The following is a 25697-nucleotide window of genomic DNA, read 5'->3' on the forward strand; positions in this document are numbered from 1 at the left end:
GTGTCTACATGAGTATGATAGGAATATGAAATAGAATATCCTAAAACATTATCAATTCAAAGTGATGCTAAAGCGGTCATAGGAAACTCAGGTGAGTGTTTCACTTTTGATTTTATCATATCATGCAAGTATTGTTCTTGAAGCATCGAGATAAAGGAATAATAGACCTTGATTTTGATCATGGTTTAGATTTTGATCCGATTTTGAAATGAAATGATTTCACGATGCTATACATATATCATGTATTCGGAATAGCCTCTTAGTGTTTAAAACTGCAGAGTTCATCGAGGATGATGAAACACAAAGAGCAAGGGTATGCTACGTCCCAATTTTTGGCCCAATTTTAAATGCTCCTTTATAATGTTCATTAAAATTTCAAATTCATCGAGGACGATGAAACACAAGGGGAAGGGTATGTCACATCCCAATTTTTGACTCAATTTAAAAATGTCCATTTAGCTGTTGAGGTTTCGCACAAAGTCTATTGACAAGTAGAATTAGTTACAATCATGTGAAATGGTAAGACAGTTAATTGTTATAATCTCTTATGAAGTTGGCATGTTAGTCAACCATTATGATGATATTTTAATGCTACTTTGGAAAGTTGATTATTTATCATGAATTCATGGGAATTGAAAAGGCAGTTAACCATTATGATTGCTTATGATTAATAACTTGTTATGGTAATATGATTTAATTTTGGAGAATCTCCTTGTAGGGAGCACATCATTGTCAAAAAAGAATTAAGCACAGGGGCACCACCATCACTAGGCAAATAGGTATGAATCTTGAATCACCATGGCTAAGGGTAAACGACTAGGGAAGCAAGAGTGTGGGTTGGAAAATACCATGAGCTACTTGGTCAAACATATAAAAATATATAACTATCATTATCAAATTTCATGTTCAAAACTATTATCTTTGTTGTTTGGTGATGTCATCTCCATTTTTCTTTTATCAACACCTATATATATATATATATATATATATATATATATATATATATATACCACCACAGGGATAACTTTAAGAAACCCCCCTTTAGAAAAAAGTTAAAAATCTTGGCGATTCAAACATTAGTTCAGGGGGAAAAAATTAATTTCTATTGGCGAATTTTTATTTTTAAGTGGAAATTTTTTAATTTTATTGGCGATTATTTTTCCATCATATGAAAATTCTATAAAATCTTGGCGAATCTTTCATTATTGATTAAAATCGTGGGAAAAAATAAACAAACAATGATTTTATTATTATTATTATATCGAGCCTTATTAATTATCAAACTTTAAGGTTAAATTTAGCCCACTTTTATCATTACAGTTTCCCTCCAATTTATTGAATGGTGGTTTGAGGGAAGCACCTCTATTATTTTTAACCATTGGATGATCCTAGAACAATGGCCTAAATCCTATTTCTTGTCAAACTTTTAAAAGGATACCAAGTTTTAAATAAAGTTCCCAAAGTAAAGACATGTGTCCCCAATTAAATCTATTTCGTGACAAAGTGAGAAAGGATAAAAAGTTTCATGAAAAGTCTTCAAAATAGGGACACGTGTCAAATCTTCATACTTAATCTGTAGTGTAACTTAAATGTTTACCAAATATTGGTGAATATGACCATCAATTAAGATAAGCATTGAAAATTATAGGCGCTTCATTTCTTTTTAAATCAATGAATTCAAGAAAATCGAGGATCTTATATTTAAAACTGCCACCTTTCGACCGCAGCATTATATTAAAAACTTCTCACGTTATCAAGGACAACATTCATCTTTTCTTTCCTCACATTGCCGAGGACGACATTCAGCTTTTCTTTCCTCTCAGCTCTCTTTACATTAAAAGATTGAGTTTCATTTACCTCATGAGATTTTAACTATTAGATTTCTAGCATTGTCTCTACTCTAAACGGCTTCAGCTGCTCAGTCAAGACTTCCTGAGTCTCATTGATCATTGATAAGGTTATGTTGATATTGCTTATTTTCATTCTTCTTATTCAGAAATCGATGCCAATAATTATCTTGATAAATCTAAACCTGTCATTGCTCCTCAATCATTTTATGTTTCAATATTACAAGTGAAGTATAAGTACTCAGCTCATGTTTGCCAACCTTTCTTGTTCTTTCTTCATGATTAATTGCCAATTGTTTGACTTTAGAAATGAGTCAGAATGCACAAGCATGACTCTCATAATGAATAGTTCTACGTATGTCTATGAAACATCTTATTTCATGATTTCTAAATCACAAGAACGGCTTGATGCCAGAGTTGTTTTATCTCATGTTTTTACCTAAGACTCAGCAATATACTGCTAATGGAGGAATTCCATGCTTAGCAGCATGATCGATCACCAAGGATTCACCCTAGTCGAAAGGACCAATGAAGGAGGGTGAAGAGGCGGAGGAGATTCCTACAAAAGGAAGAACAGAAATCAGAACTATCAAGCATGATAAAATCTCTAATTAAACTCTAAGAACGTCCAAGTAAGCTCATCTTGTCCAATTCATATACCCTGTTGTCAAGTCGAGTGATGGAATTAAGTACTAGGATGCTCAATGGCTGGATAAGGTGTCCCGTGTCTATTCCGAGCAGGGAGGGCCCTTCTCGAATGAGATTATGTGGGGGTATTTTAAGGGTCCGCGGTTGGGACGTTAAGCGCCTGACAATATTTCCCCTCTCCAGGAGATGTCAGGACATGCACCAGACAAAGATAAGTTATGCATTCAAACATTTGTCGATAAAAGTATTTTACTTTTATGATGTTTATACGAGTAGAAGATACAATGGATTGATTTATATCATTGATTCAGTTATTCCTTAATGAAAGAAACTTTTCTCGTCAATGTAGTTGGTAACCGGGTAGATCGATTGAACTTTCAACTCAACACGAAATATATCTATATGCAAGAGATAGGTTTATCTGATGGATTGTTTTTAATATCTTTCATTTATTTGAATAATGAATATAAGCGTACCTTCCAATTGTATGTTATTGCCATAGTTAGCAATAGAAAGAAAAGGAATGATGCAATGGTATTTGATGCCCTAAATGATACAGTGGTATTTGATGCCCTAAATGATATAGTGGTGTTTGATGGTATTTGACATTTTGATAACGTGGTATAGCTATTTGTTCCTTAGCGATATATATGGAGTCTAACCTGGGTTTTGCAGAAGCATCCCTAAACAAATTTTGGTTTTGAATTCTATGGCATGTAGATTTTAAATTCCTTGTTAAATTCATTAATGGTGCCTTCAATTGTTAGTTATGAAATTTCTATTTAACTGATTGTAACCATCAATCTCATTCACATGAACATAATTGTTATAACTATCTTCCTATGAATATGAAGTATTAAGTGTATTTATTTGATATGAAATGTTGTTAGTTAAGACTTGGAAAAAGTGGATGTTACATGAGTAACCAATGTTTCAAAATAACAAATAATCATAATAATATCATAACAATTAACTAACATGTCATCTTCATATGAAATTATAAAGAATAACCATATTTCCATTTCACATGATCATAGTGTTTAACTAATTTTGCCAATCAACTAACTCCACATGAAATCTCAACTGCTATAAGAACATTTTTAAATTTGGCAAAATTTGGGATGTAATAGAGGATAAAAAAGCTATAAACTATGCCTCATTTCTGATTTCAGCACCTCCATCAGCAAAGTGGCATTCACTTGTAGAACTATTTGTTAGAGTTTTAGGTGTCTCTACAACACCCCTAGGATCAAAGAAAGAGCACAATAACTTCCACAAGAGAATGGCAAGAAGATTGCATCAAATGCAAGAATGATCAATTACCAATGGGCATATCAATGTACATAATGAACCTTGCATATATAGACACAGTAAAATGCACAAGATGCTGAAAAGTGTTATCACACTATGCAATGCACAACCCACCACCCATATAAGGTGGAAAAGTGATAGTATGATAAAGCCACTAAAGGTGGAGATCCACTTGAGGTGGATAAGTGATAACTTGATATAACCACCGAAAGTGGAGATGCTCCTAAAGTGTAAAATAGTCACTATGTAAACTTAAGTAATATGTGTAACTACGACCTAGGTAGGGTTATCACAAGGTGGAACACCTTAATTACACCAACACCTACCCCACATTAAGAGCAACATAGGGAGTACACTTATTATGCAATATGGGTCCCAACTACTTAGCCATATTAGGTATCATGTACAAAATACAAATGCAATCTCTCACAAGTGGAGAAAGGGAGAAAACTGCGTGGGTCAAATCCTCTCCAAAACAGAAAAACAAACAAACAAAACATGATGAATAAAGATCTCAAGAGCACACAAGAAATACATACATCATGTACACAATCAAGTATGCCACCATAGGAGGGAAAAAGTGGGACATAATATCCCCACCATAATGAAGAAGCTCCAATGCTGATGAAATATGCTTGGAAACAAAATATGATTCAATGTATACAAGCAACACATCTTCCTTAGGAAGAACCAAATCCGCTAAATAATGAAGAAGCCACTGTCTCTGAATGAAAGGAGGAAGTCTCCAAATATACATCTCTAAAAACTAATTAGCAATCTCCAAGCTCAAGGAATCCATCATATACACATGATTAAACTACACCAAGCAATGGGACAAATCAAGTGAAGAAGACTTAGGAATGCAAATCTCTAAAGAAGGTGAAGAGAATCTCTAACTACAATGAAACCACAATCAGAGAGGAGAGACACCCCCTTAAGCATGTCTCCCAAATCTACAATAGGAGACTGGACATACAAGTATGAAATGCCATCCAAGTACTCATCTCACACTACAAGATCTAAAACACTATAATCATCCTATTGAGTAGAACTCAAGTCCAAAGAAGCAAGAGGTGTAAGAGTGGGAAGCTCAACACTTGTCTCAAGAACACAATGGTTCAAGTGTCCAAAATTCTCCTCACAAACATGATTCACCCTTGATGGAAGGGTCCAAACATCGAGAACATCACAATAATCATGAGGAAAATGAGAAAAGGAATACAATTGAGATGAATGATCTGCAACTCCTATAGCTATGACATCTCTTGTCTTTTTGTCCCTGGTGTAGACATAATTAGTAGAGAATCCAACTATTTTGCCTTCTGCCCCATCAGTAATTTAATAAAATTAAAGGAGATTACAGGTCAAGGATGGTACACAAAGAATATCATTCAATGTCCCCTATCCTCTGTCAATAGAACCTTTCCCACAAACCTTCATGCATGCGTTATTACCCATCAACATGTGAGGAAAATTACAAGGCTCAAAAGAAGACAATATATACATAAAAGATGTCATATGATGAATTAAGAAGCCATGTCCCATTTCCAGGATGCATGGAAGTCATGAGTACTTGATCTATTCTTGACTGTGTAGATGAAGAAGTTGCTGATTGTGATGGAGGAGATAATGATGAGGGTAGCTTAATGTTGTTCTTCTAAAGTTGCGGGAGTTCAATAATCTACTTGTTGTTATACCTATGTTCATCATGTCCTAATCTTTTACGAGCACATTTCACCTTCTTATTTTTGGATGATTCCCCTTGAAAAGGTCTTGGACTCAAAACTATGCTTGGATTTTGTGTGCACTACCAAGGAACATCCATAATAGCATAAAATGTATAAAGAAACACTAAATTATCAGGGCCTAGTTTTGAGGATAGAGAGAAGTAGTTGTTCATCCTCAAATTGTGGCCCCACAATTAGATAACTCCAATCTAAGAGAATTCAGCTTAGAGAATAAGTCCTGAATCTTGTCAAAATCACTACGATTTAGACTCATTAGTTCATTCTCCAACTTAAATTTCCTCATCATATCTGGCTTACCAAAGAGACTAATTAAGGCAGTCCAAATGTCATTATGATGTTCAAATGATAGAACATGATATCTCAAACAAGAGAAATAAACATAATGAGAGTGTCAAGAGCTTCATCTCTTTGATCAAACCATTTCGTCATTTCTGTAGCACCTGCAGATTTTGGATCTTGGCCAAAAGTTTATCTATGCAACTTCCTTGTCAACAACAAAATCTCCATTTGTGATTTCCACTCATTATAGTTATATGGAGTTAGAAATTGACAAATACATAATATAATGAAAGAGTGCAGCAGAACAACTGATTATACAACCCAAAAGACATGCAATTAACACCTTTGTACAAGAGAAATTATTACTTCTTGTGCAAATTTACAACAATGCACCCAAAAGTACCAAATCAGCAACTATGTGATATTGAAATTTTGAAAACAAATCTGCAAAAATGTGGATGAATAGAAATGTAGTGTTCCTAAGTACACTCTTGATGCTTGAATCGCCAAAAAAGTTAGGAGGCAAAATTCATGAGCTCAGTAGAGCAAAACTACGATTTGACTTCAACCCACAAAAATCAGCACCAAACAGCAACATAACTGAAAAATAACTGCATCGCAGTGAAGTTGATACAGCCAACTTCCCATTGATATCCCGTTTGTAAAATTATGCCTCCATTTGCAAAAGTTACATCAGTTTGGAAAAAATGCCTGTTCGAGGCACTTTGAAGCAAATTTTTAAAACTGCAAATTGGCTCTTGATCACCAAAGTGACCACATAGTGTGCAGAAGAGAAAACAATGATGCCAGTTGGCACTAAAGGTGCAGGACCCACTGCACAAACTTAACTGAAAAGACCATCGATACCAAGCTATAGCCAACAAAGCCAATGTGGCACAAGTCACCAACACTGAGGGTGCTGATGCATATAAAGAGAAAATGGACTATCCATGGGCCCTGCGCAGCACTATTCCCTAGTTTCAAAGCCCAGAAAACTGACCAATGCAGAGTTCACGCAAAGGGATCTATCTTATAACATAGGCCCCATAGGCAATGAAGGAAATGTTGATAATGCAGGTTACTCTAAGACAATGGAAAAGGCCGATTCAAGTAAACCATAGATCAAGGTATAAAACTGATCCTATCAACAGTATATGGCCTCCAGGCGGATACAATCACCACAAAATACTCTGATCAAAGACAAATGTGTCATTCGCAAGGATGAAAGTGAAAACTACCTTGTCAATACTCTAGTCAGAAATAAATGCACTAGTAATGAATTATCTGGAAGATTCCAATTGAAAAAATGGGCACCCCTGGTTAGGAGCTATAATTCCTGGCCAAGCAAGACTTGATGAATAAAGGAGTTAAGCCTGTCAAATGCATTGGACAAATGATTTAAAAAACAATAGATCAGTAAAACGCCTGCAGCAATGGGCCAATCACAATGCATGCAACTCAGATCAAACAAGCTGATTACTGATCAACAAACACTACGCCAGAACTAATCCACATGGGCCTCGGGTAGACCAATACAAACTGCAGTCCAATGATGAAGATTTGCAGCCGAATGGAAATCTGATTACTAAAAAATGACAATGACAGTTGAGTAGAATGCCAACCATTGATTAAAAAGAATGATCGCTGGCAAAATATTGAACAAGCACAATGTTGTGTAAATTCAATTGTCTGATCTGTCAGCAATAGAAGCTGGCTGATATGCATATTAGTGGCCCAATTAAACATGGTACCATACAATCTCTGTTGGGCATCACAATGAATTGCACCACACACCCACAGTCAAAATCCTCCAAATTAGAAGGTTGCGGATCTGAGATCTCATGAACCAGCCATTTTTTTGGAGGAACCTATCGAAAAACCATGGCATTCAATAATGCAATATGCCGACCGATTAGGCAAAACACGGGCTCAAAAAATGGCATCCAAGCATTAGATCCATTCAATGAGCATGGGAATAACGCAAATGCTTGCAAGCAATCACAACAAGAAACACCAAAATAAGTTGGAGATATTTTCCACAGCAAGTCAAATTGCGATATTGCTATCAGGATTCAACTATGTAGTTTTTAAGTCAAACTCATTGACACATATTTCATGAGCGTGGTTTACATGAACCCATCTCTCATAGAAATTGTATGATGCACTCATTGCATCTAGATGATGCTCACAAAGGTGAAGCACTAGAACTTCCAGAGAGGTCACCCAGCCCAGTACTACTCCAGCTCAAACAGGGTTGACTATGAATTTTCCTCCATGGTTAAACCCACTCTACTTGAAACCCCATTTGTAAAACCTTCAACAAGTGTTGTGCCTTATGAACCATTCATTAGAAAGCCCTTATGCTCATCAATTGATAAGTAGGGTATATTTTCCACAACAAGTCAAGTTGTGATAATACTATTAGGATTCATCTATGTAGTCTTTTGAGTCTAACTCATTAACCCATAATTCATGAGTAATGGTTCACATGAACCCATATCTCATGGGAATGAATGGAACACTTAGTACTCATTGCATCTATGCGATGCTCACAGAGGTGAAGCACTAGACTTCCTGAGAGGTCACCCATCCGAGTACTACTCCAGCTTGAGCGTGCTCAACTACAGAGTTTCCTCCATGGTTAAACCCACTATACTTGCAACCCCATTTGCAAAACCTTAAGTAAGAAAATGTGACTTATGAATCATTCATTAGAAAGTCTCTTAAGCTCATCAATTGATAAGTAGGAGATATTTTTCACAGCAAGACAAATTGTGATATTGCCATTAGGATTCAACTGTGTAGTTTTTTGAGTCAAACTCATTGACCCATATTTCATGAGTTGTGGTTCACATGAACCCATCTCATGGGAATGAATGGAACACTTAGCACTCATTGCATCTAGGTGATGCTCACAGAGGTGAAACACTGAGACTTCCCAGGAGGTCACCCCATCCCAATAATACTCCAGCTTGAGCACGCTTAACTACAGAGTTCTTCTTATAGGAAAAATGGTTCCAATGAAAGAGAAATGCTAAACAAATCTTTGAACCACTCTAACAAAAAAATGGATCTGCCAATGCAATAGGATCTCATCTAATTGTATGATGAATAAACCTCCTATCAATCTCCAGCCACTTGAGCCAAACAAAAAAAAGGCCAACCCTTGGATCAGATGAAAGAATCATTGTACAGCAACAATATGTGAAAGCATGCAGCAGCCATGTGACAAAAGATTTGCTCTGATCAGCTAAATATTAAGGCACCAATCCAAAGTGCAATCCGACAGACCTCTGCATACAGAATCTAGAGACCTACCAACAACATACAAGACTATGCCTCTACTAAAACAACTGCTTCATCAAACAATAAAACATTTTGCCCAAATCTGACAATATATTGCAGAAAAATAATGATAAAAAAAAAAGAATTTATATGATCTGCTCTTCAGAAGAGGCTAGATGGCCCTCTGCTAAAACAATTTGCTACAGAAACAATTTTACCTGGACATAAGCATATTTGTCCTCAAAATTTACTGGAATGACCTTCTAAACACAGCTTTGTTGAATCAATTTTACCTGGACATAGGCATATTTGTCCTCAAAATTTACTGGAATGACCTTCTAAACACAACTTTGTTGCCAAGTTAGCCTCAACCTGCACCCAACAATAGTTTCAAGGCAAAATCACATCAAGAGAAAGAATCTTCAGACCTAGAGTGCTCAGATGCCATGTTAGAGTTGTAGGTGATTCTACAACACCCCAAGATCAAGGATAGCTTCCACAAGAGAATGGCAAGAAGATTGCATCACAATACAAGAATGACCAATTACTAATGGACATATCAATGTACATAATGAACCTTGAATATTTAAACAAAGTGAATGGACAACATGTTAACAAGCGTCATCATACTATGCAATGCATAGCCTATCACCCACAAAAGGTTGAAAAGTGATAGTGTAATAAATTCACTGAAGGTCGAAGATCCACTTGAGGTGGATAAGTGTTAACTTGATATAACGGGCAAAAGTGGAGATGCTCCTAAAGTATAAAGTGATCATTAAGGGAACTTAAGTAAACATGTGTAATTCGGACCTAGGTGAGGTTATCACTGGGTACAACAACTAAATTACACCAAAACTTGTTTACTTTTGCCATTCTATTACCTTCATGAGTCACTTAATTTATCATTAAAGTTGGGTAAAGCTAAGTGGATTATTGTCAAAGAAGAAAAAAGGAACCTCCAACAGCTATTCCAGCCTCTGAATACAACCATACAAATGACTCATCCAAGCCCTCTCTCTAAATGATTTCACTGCCTCTGCTGAACAATATAAGTTTTATCCTGAAGGCCACGGTGATCATCACCTTGATTGGAATTGGCTTGTGGAGCCATATGCATCTTGACAACAACCCACCGAAGCAGCACCAAAACAAAAGGAGGAAAATTTGTTGAAACCTGGGCCTTCTTTGGTCTATTCTATGCTGAATCTAGTTTCCTGCCATGTCTATGTTTACGTCTTCTGAATTGATTAGGTTTTCAGTTTTAAATGAATATATGTCTAGTTCTACAAGATTGCAAGTCTCTCAACGTGTTTGTAATCTGTCCATTTAGACTCTACCTTTATCGAATTTGTAAAGCTACAGCTTTCTTACATTCAGAACTTTACTTTTATCAAACCGAAAGCATACACCATTTAATTATGTTGCCATTCTCCATCTACTAGGATTTATAATCTGGGACCAATTCTATTAACCTCTCTAAAAGAAAATTAGAACCTCAGAATTTGTAGGACATGAATATGTAAGGAGAAAAGGAAATAACAAGATCCATATTTAAAACCAAGATATTCAATTGAAACATACCTCAGCTCCAATCCTGCACCATATCTCTTTTCCTCGAAACTCTGCAAACAAAACGTTTGGTATTCTGTAAGAATTCATGAAACAAACATATCTCAAATGCCAAAGTAAATAATGCAAAGGACCAAAAAAACTGTTGAAAATTGTGCATTTCTCTGAAAACATAGGGACAGAATTCCATCTTCCTACTATGATATAGACTGAAGCCAGGGAATCCATCCATCTGATTATCTACGATTATGCTCAGCTCAGGCAATGTCAGTGCAGAATAAAAATTACCATTGACATCCTGCTTGTTACCACATAACGGGCAAGACGCATATGCAGGGGAGTCAAAATTTAGTGAGGTCCCACAGAGTTCACAAAATAGAAAGTCGTGGACATGTAAACTGGCCATGAACTTAATCCTTAATACACTGGTATTTCCTCCCGAGATGGTGTTCCAAGCAAAGAAATCCTATAAAACCAAAAGATATATCAATGAGCACAATCCCTAATTTTACGAACCAAAAAGTTCTTATATTTTCTCACTTGTCAACTCTGAAATGCTAAAAGACTGTTTCAAGACAAACTTATCGAACACGAAACAATTCTGTGAATCAAAATTTGTAATTGTTAGAGAGACCCTAACTAAGAAGCAAAATGTTGCGCTATATCAAACAATCTACTAACTGATTTTCAAGCTTCCATAGAAGCTTAATCACTCTTATGTCACTGGTTCTTCTGACGCTCGCGTTTATTTTTCGCGGTTGGGAATTCCACCCTAAATCTGAATACCACAAGGCTTTATTGGGCAAATTCCGCTTTAGATATGGGTATGGGTTTCAATTAATTATAACCTGTTTTTTTTTTGGCCGAAGATTTTATATTTATATTAAAAATCTGGTCAAAAAGGGTTCTCTAAGAAAAGAACTAGTAAAGAAAAAATTTGATTGTTACCTATAATACAAAAAATAGAAGGATCTGCATAATCAGTTTAATCTATGCTTATCCATAAAACCAAATCAATGGCTAATTATATTTGGATAGAAATAAACATCAATCCCAACCCTATGCAAAAATTGATTGGATATATGCAATAATTCGAATCACCCTTTTTTAGAATAAACCATAAATCCATGTTGTCATGATAGAGGTAATAAGATCCAAATGGTCCAAAAATACTAAGCCCTCCAACCATTTACAAATATCGTCAAACTTAGTGCAAAGGGCCTAGAAATACAAAAAACCCGAATGATCCATTTTGAGGAGGAGAGTTCCTTGTAGATAGCTAAGATATATCCAAAAACAAACATTGGTTGCCAACAGCCCAACTAAGGGAAAACACCACACTAATACAAAAAACTAGGAGCAAACAAGGGTCAAATTGAAAATATTAACTATCAAAGTGATGAAAAATTACGCATGAAACTGAGGATCTTCTACACCAAATGGCGAGAAAAACAAAGCCAAAGTCTATCAACCTCATCATGCAATATTGAAGTTGATTCACAATGAACACTGGTGTGATATAACGAAGATGAAGCAACCCTAGAGCATCGAGGAGACTGAAGAACTTGGCCCACGAAACCTAGCATCAAGAAAGTTTCTATTAACCATAATGTCCAAAGGCATAATAGAGGATGAAGCAATACAATCCTTAACCCCCCAAGCAACAAGGCATACTTATCCGAGGACAAGAGGAGATGTCGTGGGAAGCTACCACCACAAATGCCTCCCCATGCCATAAATTATAATTCTTTTAAAACTATATGAAGCTTTGTAGGAAACCCTACAAGGTTAGAGAAATTATCATGGCGAGAGCCATGAAACAACTGACAACAAAATCCCATAATGAATACAATAGGTTGAAAATTGCATAGGACTAAGATATCAATGACGTGAATTGAATGAGATAGGATGATACAAATTGCCAACATGTACCAAAAAGCAAGAAGTTGAATGAAACAAAGAAATTTAAGAAACTAATTCAGAAGTAAGGAGCTCAAAAAGCAAGGGATGAGATTTCACAGAAACCATAGGGGAAGGAAAAATAATATTGTGACCCTCAACTCACAAGTTAGCTAACCAATCAACCAACTTATTTCCCTCTCTATAAGTATGAGAAATGCAACATTGAGGAAAAGAATCCAAAAGAAGCCAAATTTGTTGGAGTAGATAATGGATATGCCAAGAAAAAGACCGTCTAAAGATACAAGAATTAATAATGATAGAGGAATCACCTTCTACATGAAGCTGCTTAATGTTAAGCTTTCTAGCAGCAAATAAGCCATACAGAAGAGCATAAGCTTTAGCTAGATTATTAGTTCTAGGGGGGATAGGAGAAGCCTAAAAAGTAAAAGAGTTAAGTCATTAGTCTTGTATACTTTTGACGATGTTCCTAAATAGTTATTACCATATTTTATCATGGCCTCTCTCTCTCTCTCTCTCTCTCTCTCTCTCTCTCTCTCTCTCTCTAATACACACACACACACACACACGCACCTCTATCTCTATTTATCCATATTTCATATTTTATATATCCTTTTTTATCTATTCTACTGCTACTTTCTCTATTAGAAATCATAGAGAATAATGGGTGAGTGTCTGATGACCTAGAAGTAAAAGCAGTTATCTTGAGAAAAAATATTCCATGACTCCAATTTAAATGTAATGCCCCATGTGGAGATCCTTGGAACAAGGATTCAATACAAGCCAAGATAAAAAAAATTTGACAAGTATGGATGCACATGACACTCAACATACAAGGATCACAAAGATCGCAATGGAAGACTAAACAATATCCAAACACCATTACTGACCAAAAATGACAACTACACAAAAGACAAAATTATTTCGAATCTGAAACATCCCGAATTCAAAATCTAATTCCAGGGGATTCAAGAACATCGTAGAGGGTAGTCAAAACACCTCTCAAAAACTTTGGGACAAATCAAAAAGTGTTTGTTGTCCACCCGAACAGGTTTTTCCAAAGACCTAGGTGACACTTTCATGCAACATTGTGTGATACTTTCCAGTATTGTACAACATATCTTCAATGGGCGTACGATACTTGCAGGGATTGAGCGATACTTCTCCTAAAGTCATGCGATACTTTACCAGTATCGTATGATAAACCTTTCTATGGACATACAATACTTTCCAATATTGTGTGATAGAACTTCCTTGGGTGTGTGATACTTTCTAGTATCTTGCGATATTTCTTCAACAATTAACCATCTAATCTAAAACAATAAGGAAAATGTACTAAAAGCAACATCGCAATGTACGAAAGCAACTAAACTATTGTGTGGTGCCTCCCAATCGTAATAGCATCCAAAGACCTTGAAGGTCCTAGCCATCCCCCACGCGTAACATCCCAAATTGCCGACTAGATAATCGAAGTTGTCTTATGAGGGTGTCACTACTAAAGTGTAATAACATCATAAAAACAAGGAAATTTAACATGCTAATACGTAAAGAAATAGATATTCCAATTAATCAAAACACATCATCTGGACATATGCTAAATATCATAATACAAGAATGTGTCAAATAAACTAACATCATCTAAACATGAATCCAACCATTCCAATAAAAGCATAACTTGCAAGATAACATACTTCGAAACCCAAAGTACCAAGTGAAACAACAAACAACAGTCACAGTAGAATAATAGACCATCTTTGTACATTGGTCCCCAGTAGTGGTGAAGGTAGCTACGCCTCCCAACCATGTGGAACTCGTAGGTCCACTCCCACTATGCTAATGGAGATAACGATCCAACCACAAATACACATAAAGCAAATGTCCATGGCTAACACTCACACCAAATAGTAAAGATGACTAAAACCAAGATCATGCAACAATGCAAGTACAATAGGTCATGGTTAGACACTCTATGGGTAACTATGTAGGGACTTTGGTGGAGAGTTGATAACTTGAAATCACCCAAGCTATAAACACAAAAACAATTGTTCTCCTTGGGAGGCTAATGTGTTGTAGAATAACTAATTGTTCTCCTCGACACCACCCTCGAGAGGTTGACCATAAATTTCTTATCTTATTTTATTTTCTATCAATTAATTAAGTTTTCACTTATTAGAAACTTCTACACATACACTACATTGGGGACACCACATAGGTTACAAGAGAAGGCCCTCCATCACCTTACCCTACATACCCATGCTCATCACATGATGAGTGCTCGTAGGCATGCATATTCCCAACCCAACCCCAAATAAACATAACTCCATTGAAATAAAAACGAGAGATCAAGCCTTGAAAGTCACCCGACAAATGCATGTGCACATGCTCATGTGTGGCGCACCACCATCACAAAGATGAACATGAGGGCTAGATGAGAACACAAGCAAAAACACTCTCAACTGATAACAAACTCAGGAGGATGGATGCGACACACATCCCAATGCAACATAAAAATGCAATGATGATTTGATTGACATCCTACAGATGATCCAAGTCCACAATCAACAACATGCCAAAAAAACCTGAGAAAATTGGGCAGGATGCAAATCGAGGTAAAAAACCCAAACTCAAAAACTTCAAAAATAAAAACCATTTGGTCTTAGGGCACAAAAGCCACAAAAATCCAATAAAATTTAGGTTTAGAGACTGTATGCAAAAACAACCAACATAACAGTGCAAAATCCCAAATCCTCATCTTGAAAATTGGGAAAATGTTCATACCCGACCAACTAGGCAGAACCAGTGAACAGAAACGGAGGGGAACACTAGTTCTCAACCTCCTAAGAAATAGCTACCAGAAACACAAAAATGGGAGAGCCCTCCTAATAGAAAAAGGGGTAGAAACAAAAAACAACTAGGTAAAATAAATATCCTGTGGAAGCTACCGAAAACTATGGAAAAATAAGGTCTCTCTGAGTTGGATCGAACAAGACTGATCTTGCAAAGATCCCATGCCCACAGCTCTCACAACAAACAGAAACACAATCCTTTAGAAGAGGGTTTTGGAGAAAGCTCTCAATTTCTCAATTTCCAAAAGTGAGAAGTGAGGAATTAATTTCCTTTTTCAATACTTATTTACTTTTTGAGTGAATAATCGATTAGGGTAAATAACCAGAAAACCTAGTTAAACCCTGAATCAACCCAAACAAAAACATATTATTCCAAGTAATTGGAATTCATCTATGGCAAAGCTGCCAAAATTTAAAAATCAAATCAAATAAAGTTGGAAAACCCAAAAATCAAATAATTTCCTTAACAACTCTCACAACAATGTGAATCTCTAAATGAACAAACACACACACGGGTCTAGTCACATAATGCAAATGAGTCTAAATTTAATCAAATCACCAAAAGGTTTAACTTAAACAATTAAATGAGATACGTCGACCATACAGGGGTGACATTGGTGATAATGAACAACTGAATCACTAACTCCATATGCCATTGCTAGGGATATAAATCATGTACACTAAAACACATGATCAAGTGCAATTGCATATAATAACATAGCCAAAGCAATAAATGCATTAAATAACCTAATTTAACCATTTATTCAATTATACTAAAATGATCTATTTACATCACTCACATTTGCATAAAGCATCACTCACCAGAGCATTAAATCCCACATATAACATAATAAAAAATATGTCCAAATACTGAATAACCATGTATCATCATAAAACATATTGTCATCTCAAAATGGCATCATCATGCAAATATGATCAAGTGAACAACATAGTAATCTAACATCTATGATACTAGAAATCCAAGTGTAACATATGACCATCAGGTCATCTCAAAGTACAAATAGCATGAGTACAAGAATCTCTTGGATCAAAATACATCAAGGTACAAATTGCAAACATGAGAGGAACTACATTAAAGATCAACCACAAATAGATATTGAAACTAATTTTACAAGATCTATTGGAAGTAAATAAAACATGTTTGCTCTAGATTCATGAACATGTATGCAAATCCAAAACAATGGAGGTTAACTAATAAGTATGTTTGTGAGAATTTTTTATTCAAAGTGTGCTTTTAAGTGTCCTTCTACTTTCATTTCTACAATCCTTAACTATTGAATACATATTATTATGCATGCTTGGTTTTCTTCCACTACTCCTTGTCATCCCCCCCCCCCCCCCCCTCCTCGTCCTTATTCTTGTTCTTCTCCTCATGCTTCTTATTTTTCTTCTTCCTCTTCTCCTCCTTTTTCTTGATCTTCTCCTTCTCCTCTCTACCTCCTCCTTCTTCTTCCTCCTCCTCCTCCTCCTCCTTCCTCCTCCTTCTTCATCCTCATCCTCTTCCTCTTCTTCCTCATCATCTTCTTTTGCTTTTTCTTCCTCTTCTTCTTCTCTTCCTCGTTCTCTTCCTCCTCCTCATCTTCCTCATCTTCCTCATCTTCCTCCTCCTCCTCCTCCTCTTTTTCTTCATCTTCTTCTTTCTCTTCTTCTTCTTCCTCCTCCTCCTCCTCCTCTTCTTCATCTTCCTCTTCTTCTTCTTCTTCTTCTTCTTCTTCATCCTCCTTCTCCTCCTCCTCTTCCTCTTCCTCCTCCACCTCTCTTCCTCTTCCTCTTCCTCTTCCTCTTCCTCTTCCTCTTCCTCTTCCTCTTCTTCCTCTTCTTCCTTCTCCTTCTCCTCCTCCTCTTCTTCTTCTTCTTCTTTGATTAAGCCTCTACAACCAAATAATTTTAATTTGTCAAAAAACAAAAATCTTCAATTGCCTACTCACTATGAAATATCTAGCCCATGATAGTTATATAAAGATGTATTAAATAAAATTATGTTTTTCCACAATGCATGTCCAATATTCTGTAAAACAATAAGAGAAAGTCCAAAAGTTGAAAGCCAACAAAGAAGAGGCCTTGCAATTGCCTTCTCATTCTTCTTGTTGCTTCCCATGGAGATAGGAAGGTTGTAGTGTCACAATTTATACTAGGAGCAAGCCAAGTTTAAATTCAAAGCCAAGAACAACTCTCGATTGTGTCTAACTCCAACCTAAATAGTTTTACCTAAACCTCACTTTATCAATTTATTCTAAGAATATTTACTTAAATTAATTCACCTCCAATTACTATTAAATTATTTTAAAAAAATTGATGACAAAAGTAACTTTCATAAACCCTATAGGACCAGAAAATGGCTAATGTCTAACATACTATGAAAAAATCACAAACTCAATAAACATATGTTAGCACCCACTAGTCTATGATGAAAGCCAAATAAACAAAAGAAAACAACACAATGTTAAAACTCCCTCTTTCATTTGTAGATCCCATGTCCTTTCTTCTCCATATGATGTAGCTCCAAATTGCCTATAGTGCACACAATGTTGAAGCAAAAGCCTAAGATGGTGATAATGCTATGAGAATACCAAAAGATGTGATTTTAGCATGAGAGATGGAGCAAAATACTAAGAAAATAGAGACTGGAAATGAGAGAAAGAATGCTCATTTTATAATCACAACAAAGGATGAGAGCATTGGAATTGTCACCTTGGATATGCAACATGTATGCGACATGGAAAGAGATTCCTTGCAGAATCCATGACACATATGACACAAGATGCCAAACGTAGGATTGTATGATGCTTGGATGTCAAACTTGGCTAAAGATGGAAGAGAATCTATGATGCATCATATGATACCTCAAACCCACTTAAGGCCAAGAATCTATGACAATGGAAGCCAAATATGGATGTGCGTAAGATAATAAGAATATTGAATTATGACATATCTTATCCAAGTGTCAATGGAGAATCCATGAGGTGTCACATTCATGTGTCACGATGATGTCAATATTATGTGGAATATTTGATTAAAAATCCCTTATTCCACACAAGTAGAAATTAGTGAAAAATGGAATTAATGGTGGAAAATATGACTTAGGAAATTAAGAATTTCCATGGTTTGTAAATGATGAATCAATTAATTAATAAAATATCAATTAATTGAGAAGGTTAGTTAAGAAGAATAATTAGTAAACTGACATAGGATTAATTAATGGGTTATTTAATCCTATAGAGAAAATTAGTAGATGATTGGCTAGTTTGATTTGATAAGTGCGACAATATCCTTTGATGAAATGTGATGATAATGGAGATTGACTAGGATGATGATGTATAGACCAAGCCATGGTCAAATTGATTAATTGATCGAAATTGATAACATGCCAAGGACACATGACATGAATTAAAGATACATAACATTTAACTGACATTGTAAAATGCTACAAGATTGAGATTGATTGACAAGGTTGATCATAATAACATTGACAGACACTACCAATGTTATTAAATTGTTGATAAGGCCATGATCTGACATTGAGAGACTCGACAATGTCAAAGATCGGGTGACATGAATGATAGTTTGACCTAGCATTGAGAGCCATGACAGTACTAAGGTTTTGATAGATTGATAGGTTTCCAAGGCACTAAAAGCCACAACATTGCATAGGATTGGATAAATGATGATTGATTTGGGATGATTGACGCATTTTGGGTGATTCCAAGTAGATTTGGGGTGATTATGAGTTGATTTGAAATGGTTTTGAGTTGATATGAAATGATTTCAAAATGATATGAAATTGATGCAAAAGAGTATATGAATGATGATAGACACTATTGAGATATGATCAAGTTGGCCAAAAGATCAAAATTATTGGATTGAGAAAATGGGATGAATTAGTATGAAGAAGTGATGAAATCATAGATGCAAACCATTTTTGAGCGTCTACATTTTGCCCCTCTTTGATACAATGTGATTTAGAGCGTTGTGTCGAAGAATGCTAAGGAATAAGCCATAAAAGCATGCCCCAGTAATGGTGGTATGTATTTATGCCCCCTCAAAAAATTGACCAGCATAGGCATATGATAGGTCTATTTTATCGACAATGAGAAAACAAAACCATAGCAATTGACAGATCGAAAATCGGAGCTAAAACGTGAAAGTTATGGGCTCCAAAGTGTAAAAGGGCATCGCGATCAACACAAAAAAGGCCTCTTGCACATCCATCTAGGTAGAAACACACTATAAAAGGTCTTGGAGAGGGTTTTGAAAGTCATTTTCACCTTCACTTTTGGAAGAAAAGAGCTTTGGAGCAAGGAGAATGGACTGGCTACCCAGGGAGCAACACCGTGGTGAGCGAGTGTGTACCTTCCAATGGTAGGTAGATGCAAGACCTCTAGTGAGTATATTGAGGCCATCTTTGTGATTTTTATTCTTTTTCCTACTTTTTCTTGCTTTTTAGGCACCTAGGAGGCAGTCAGGGTTAAATAGGGTCAAATGGGGTCAAATGGGGGTCCCGGGGCCATATTAAGGCATCCAAATGCCCTAGTTGTACTCAAGACACAACCAACTACATAGTGGGTGCACTTGGCATGCCTAAGTGTGCACTAAGTGCACTTGGTATGACCAAGTGCACCTTGGGCACAATTGGGAGCCCCAACTGCGCCCTAGGATGCTTCGAGGGTCCGAATAGGGTCTGGATGGTCCCGAATCGACCCAAAACTTGGGGTGGATGAGAACAGCCCTAGGGGGATGTCAAAAAAATGTTAAGATGCAATAAAAGGTGGTCAAAGTGGTCAAATTTTGGTCAAACTTAAGGTAGATGTAGGTCAAACTCAGGTAAATGCTAACAAAGAATAGTGCGAAGGGGCCGGAAGGGTGCAAACGGACTCAGAATAACTCAAAACTTGGACCACTTGTTCAAAACCATAGGAAGAGTTGAAAACATAGTTTAACTAAGGTTAGGATGGTTAGAAAAAGGTCAAATCTAGTCAAACTTAGCTCAAATGGAGGAGAAAGGCTAACGAATGAATAATAATAGGGTCAAAATGACGCAAATGAGCTCAAAATGACCCAAAACTTGGTAAACATGTTCAAAACCCTAGAAAGAGTTCAAAGCATAAGTCAACTTAGTCAAAAATGCTAAGAAAAAGTCAAACTTAGTCATACTAGAGTTAAACTAAGTCAAACTTGGGACAAAACTAGGGTAAACTGGATACAAAACCATAGGAGGTTGACATAGGCTATATGATTATAAAACCATAGGAGGTTGACGTAGGATATATGATTATTCAAGAGGAGCTACCCCTATTAAAAATGAGGGGACATAGGCTACAGAATCTTATGTTACATCACTAGATGATAGCTAGTGAGTGGGGGATCTTGGCTAGTCTAGGGTTATATCATATTACTTTTATGCCAAAGGTGAGGGGCAATAGAGCTTTATTGACAACATTGACCAAGAGATGGCACTTAAAGATGAGTTCATTCCATCTACTGACAAGAGAGGCTACAATGACCCTTGAGGATGTATGGCACATCTTGAGGATATCGATTCATGGGGAGTTAGCAATGTATGACCCAATGATTGGACGAGCATCCTTACACCAATTGTTTGGATATGGAGATGCAAAGCTATGCATCCGCAAATTATGAGATTGGATGGGACCTATTAGTGGCACGCCATGAGCAGTTTATAGCGGTGATCTACTGGGTGATCAGTAGGCTATTGATACTAGATAGGTGGGGACATAGATTTCCTATCAGATGGGGTCAGGTGTTAGAGCTGATGGTGATGGAGGGGACTGTGTTTTCCTGGGTCCCATGCATGTTAGGGATGTTGTATTACTATCTACATTAGGTGGCATACATAGGTGGTTTGACATTTAGCAACAGGGGCACATTGTTATAGATCTATGCTTATGAGCACATTGTAGTATTCTAACCACTTGTTGAGAGGGAGTTAGTAGAGGACATGTCATATGCATACAATTATAGAGGTGTACTAGCACGGGGACCACTAGGATATGCGAGGTACTTTTGAAATCAACTAGATACTATGACACAGTTCATTTGGAGACCTTATAGGGATTGCCCCAGATGGGATGATGATGATATTCACCTACCATATTGCTGGTAGGAGTGCTATCTCATAGGGTGCATAGTGATTGGGCAATTGGTGATAGAGATGTACCTACTAGAGCGGGTGCACAAACAGTTTGGTGAGATACAGGATGTACCAACTAGTCTAGCATTATTTTCCCAGTCCAAAGCAGAGATCTGGGAGTGGGGAGCACCCATCAAGAAATAGGTGGCATATGTATAGCTAGAGGAGCTACAACTGAGGATATGGAGGGTAGCAGTAGATGTAGTGGATGCAGGCATGATGACAACATATGACAGATGGTTTGCACAACATCATCCAAGGCCTTTGATAGATCTAGCAGTACCAGTACCACGAGTGAGGTCTTAAGCAAAGCAAGATGAGGAGGAGGAGGATGGGGGAGAGGATTAGGAGGAAGGAGAGGAGGGAAATGATGAAGAGGGGGAAGATGAGGACGGTGATGAGGAGGGGGAGATGAGGATGCTGAGGATGATGTGGGGGGTGATGATGAGGATGTTGAGGTGGGGGGGGGGGGGGATGATGGAGATGATGAGGAGGATGTTAAGGGAGAGGATGAGGGAGATGGCGATGAGGAGGGTGGAGATAGTGGGGGTGGGCATAGTGTTGGAGGTGATGATGAGGGAGAGGATGAGGATGACTATTGGGAGGTTGGGGATGATGGTGGTGAGGGAGGTGATGAGGATGACATAGGTGTAGATGTAGTTGCGATGGATGTGGAGGGGGTTCCAGAGGACTATGCTGACAGAACACTAGTACTAGTACAGGCAAGGCTTAGTCAGTTAGAGCTAATGGAGGTGATTAGAGGTCTCCGGAGTTAGTTGGATTAGGTTGTGGTAGAGAGGGATGTCATGATAGGAGAGAGATTAGGCTGTGGTTGAGAGAGATATCATGGTGTGTAGGGTAGAGATGATAGTGCAGGAGTCTTAGGAGTTCATTAGTAGCATCAGGGATGTGAACTATTGAGAGATGGCGATGATGATGAGTAGGGTACACATGGAAGCACAATACTGGAGGGATCAGTATAAGAGAGTGGTGCCACCAGGGCAACGAGTAGAGAGTTTCTATGCATTGAGATCCTAGTACTCCCATCAAACACATAGGACATAGAGTAGTGCAGGGGTGATGGGGCCTATGAGGCCACCACAGAGAGTAGAGGGATCATACTCGAGGTTGGATAGAGGCCACGAGGCTAGGGACAACACAGGATGACACTAACATACTTATTTATAGAGGGACTTCTCTATTTTGCTTTTTGGTTTCTGTTATGCTCTTTTATGGTTCATGCCTATGGGTGATTAATATTGATGTAAACCATGATCACATACTCTGATACTTTTTGAGACACTTATGAGATGCAACTATGTTATGGTGACTATATGACATGGTTTATGCATATGTTTATATGTTTTATATGGATGCATTTATGCTTTTTTATGTGGGCTTTTATATGATTACATCATGCATTGGTTTATCACATGTTATGATATCTTTATGGGTGCCACATGTTTTTCTCATGAATGAATGCCTAATGAAATGTAAATGATATGAAATGAATGAAATGTAAAATGATATGGAATGAATGCAAATGAAATGTAAAATGAATGCAAATGACATGTAAAATGAATGCAAATAAAATGTGAAGATAATATAAATGCCTTGTTTATACAAAGATGTATTGCTTTGGATCATTTTGGACTTTTGACATGTACAGGAATGTAGGACAACAATGCTTTTGATGTATCAGAGTACGAGACCAAGGCGGCAGATGAAGAAGACACTGAAGATGGAGGAGATGAAATGAGGAAGCATTAGTATGATGAGAAGACTTTTGCTTTTGTAAAGTGCACTATATGTCAAATGGAGCTTTATTTTGATATGGCAAATGGAATGCAATGCATCATGGCATAAAGGGCCAGAGTGCAAAATGCAAACCTTTTGTGTAAACAAGCATGATGTAGATAGAAAATGACCTTGTCCTTCCTAAGGCATATATACATGCCCCAGACTCTCAAAGGTACATTTTAATAGATAGAAAATAAAAGATGACCATGAACCATCCCAGCCACTCCCATAGATTAGTTTATATCATTGGGTAGCATAGGATCATGATCGAAGAAAAACAAAGCAATTTAAAAATAAAAATAAAAAATCACTCACTAAATAGTGTGAGCCAACAACTATTCTTGTCCACTATTACTTGATTTTTTATTGTTTTAGGTCTTTAGATAGTGTTTGATAGGTTGATCATGTAATGGTTGTGATTGTTGATTCAATTGATAGGGTCATAGTGACATAGTAGATTGGTTGTCGGGTCACAATCCTCAGATAGTGTGATTGTCATTGAAGTGCAGGGCTTTGAGTTTTAGTTTACGAAAGTGCAAGTGTTAATGCAAAAGGGATGATTATGTACAAGATTTATTACAAATTTTTGATGGATTTTTGTGATTTTTAGGGTTTTTGGGATATTTGAAGTTTTTATGTGATTGGTTTCTTCAGGACATTTTACAATTTTTAGTGTTTACTTTAGGACATTTTATGATTTTTATGGATTTTTCAGGACATTTTACAATTTTTAATGATTATTTCAAGACATTTTATGGTTTTTAGAATTTTTTCTGGATCATATTTGAATGTTTAGGATTTTTTTGAAGATCATATTTGAATTTTTAGGATTTTTTTGAGGATCATATTTGAATTTTTAGGATTTTTTCAGGATCGTGAAAACATATACAAGTGTTAGCTCCAATCCGTTATGCAATAGGTTCAATGTATAAAAAGTGCTTAGGGATATGCCCCCAATTCAAGTTCAAACTCATGCACCATGTAGGTAATATGCCCCTAGACAAGATGCAAACTATGTACAAAGGCCAATGACAGAGTATGTACAGACTGGTGATGCGTTAGGTAAGATAACAATGGATATTAACTAGTTTGTGAGCCATGGTTAGGGAGCTAATGATGCCTTGCAAGATTAAGGATATGATCAAGGAATAGCAAAAGGGGAGAAAACTAGATGGAATTTTGATAGATGAAGGAGCAATAACTAATTACACATGGTGCCTGTTTGCCAGGTTTTCACCATGTTACTTGCGCAAAGTGCCTGTTTGCCAGGCTTTCACTTTTGGACAAATTTTTTCTCTTGACTCAAATTTTCGTGCCAAGATGCCTATTTGCTAGGTTTTCATCAAGGCATCCATTTTCTCATGACTTTTTTCACTTTTTTCTTTTTCTTTTTTAATGACTTTTTTCACTTTTTTGGTAATTTTTTCAAGACTTTGTTCAATTTTTTTGATATTTTTTTAGGACTTTAAGACAGAATCAAGTGTAATACTTGTGAAGATGCATGTTATTGATGGACATGGGTAGTGGTTCACCCTCTAGAGTCGCAAGCTGATATACTCTAGATCCAAATGATGCAATAACTACATAAGGTCCTTCCCAATTTGGTTCAAATTTGCCTTGTTTTTCTCTATGCTACTGAGTCTTGTAGTTCATCTTCAGGAATAGATCACCAATCTCCAAATGATGACCTCAAACTTTCTTGTTATAGCTCTATTTGAGCCAGTTTTGGTAAGCTTGCAAATGTGTCAAGGTAGCTTGTCTCCATTCATCAAGCATTTCTAGCTCATGGAGTCTAGATATTCAGTAGTTTTCATCATCAACAACATCTTGTAGGGATAGTCTCAATGATGGAATTTCAACTTCAATTGGAAATATGGCCTTAGTGCCATAGACAAGAGAGTATGGTGTGGCACCAGTAGGAGCGCACACACTTGTTCAGTAGGTACAAAGAGATGGATTTAGTTGTAGGTGCTAGTCTCAACCAAAAGCATTGACAATCTTTTGGAGAATCTTAACAATGGTCTTATTAGATTCTTCTACTTGGCCATTGCCTTGTGGATATTAAATACTAGAATATCTATGGTATATGTTGTACTTCTCACAGAGCTTGTCTACATCTTTGTTTTGAAATGAACTACCATGGTCAGTAATAATAGCCAAGGAGACTCCATACCGACATATGATGTAGTTTAGAATAAACCTTGAAATTTGCTTGCTAGCGATGAAGGTCAAAGGGATAGCTTCAACCCACTTGGTAAAATATTCTATTGCT

The 25697-nt window shown here is 36.7% G+C and overlaps 1 protein-coding gene across 4 annotated transcripts in view; it reads right to left on the minus strand.

Moving 5' to 3' along the window:
* Nucleotides 1-11535, minus strand: part of LOC149555718 (DNA-directed RNA polymerase I subunit RPA12-like) — a 33689-nt gene extending 22154 nt beyond the window's left edge. For 2 of the 4 annotated variants that reach the window (XM_089829843.1, XM_089829842.1), the window contains exons 1-3: nucleotides 11372-11535; nucleotides 10979-11156; nucleotides 10703-10743 (exon numbers count right to left, since the gene is read on the minus strand). In XM_089829843.1, coding sequence (XP_089685969.1) covers nucleotides 10703-10743; nucleotides 10979-11096 — 159 coding nt within the window. In that variant the 5' untranslated portion in view covers nucleotides 11097-11156; nucleotides 11372-11535. Of the gene's footprint in view, nucleotides 1-10702; nucleotides 10744-10978; nucleotides 11157-11230 lie in introns of all 4 variants that reach the window. The other 2 variants (XM_089829844.1, XM_089829845.1) reach the window with 2 other exon arrangements.
* Nucleotides 11536-25697: the final 14162 nt, after the last annotated feature.

The sequence above is a fragment of the Cupressus sempervirens genome, chromosome 5 (genome assembly GCF_028749045.1).
Source record: "Cupressus sempervirens isolate cs-2001-9-10 chromosome 5, ASM2874904v1, whole genome shotgun sequence".
Lineage (NCBI taxonomy): Eukaryota > Viridiplantae > Streptophyta > Pinopsida > Cupressales > Cupressaceae > Cupressus > Cupressus sempervirens.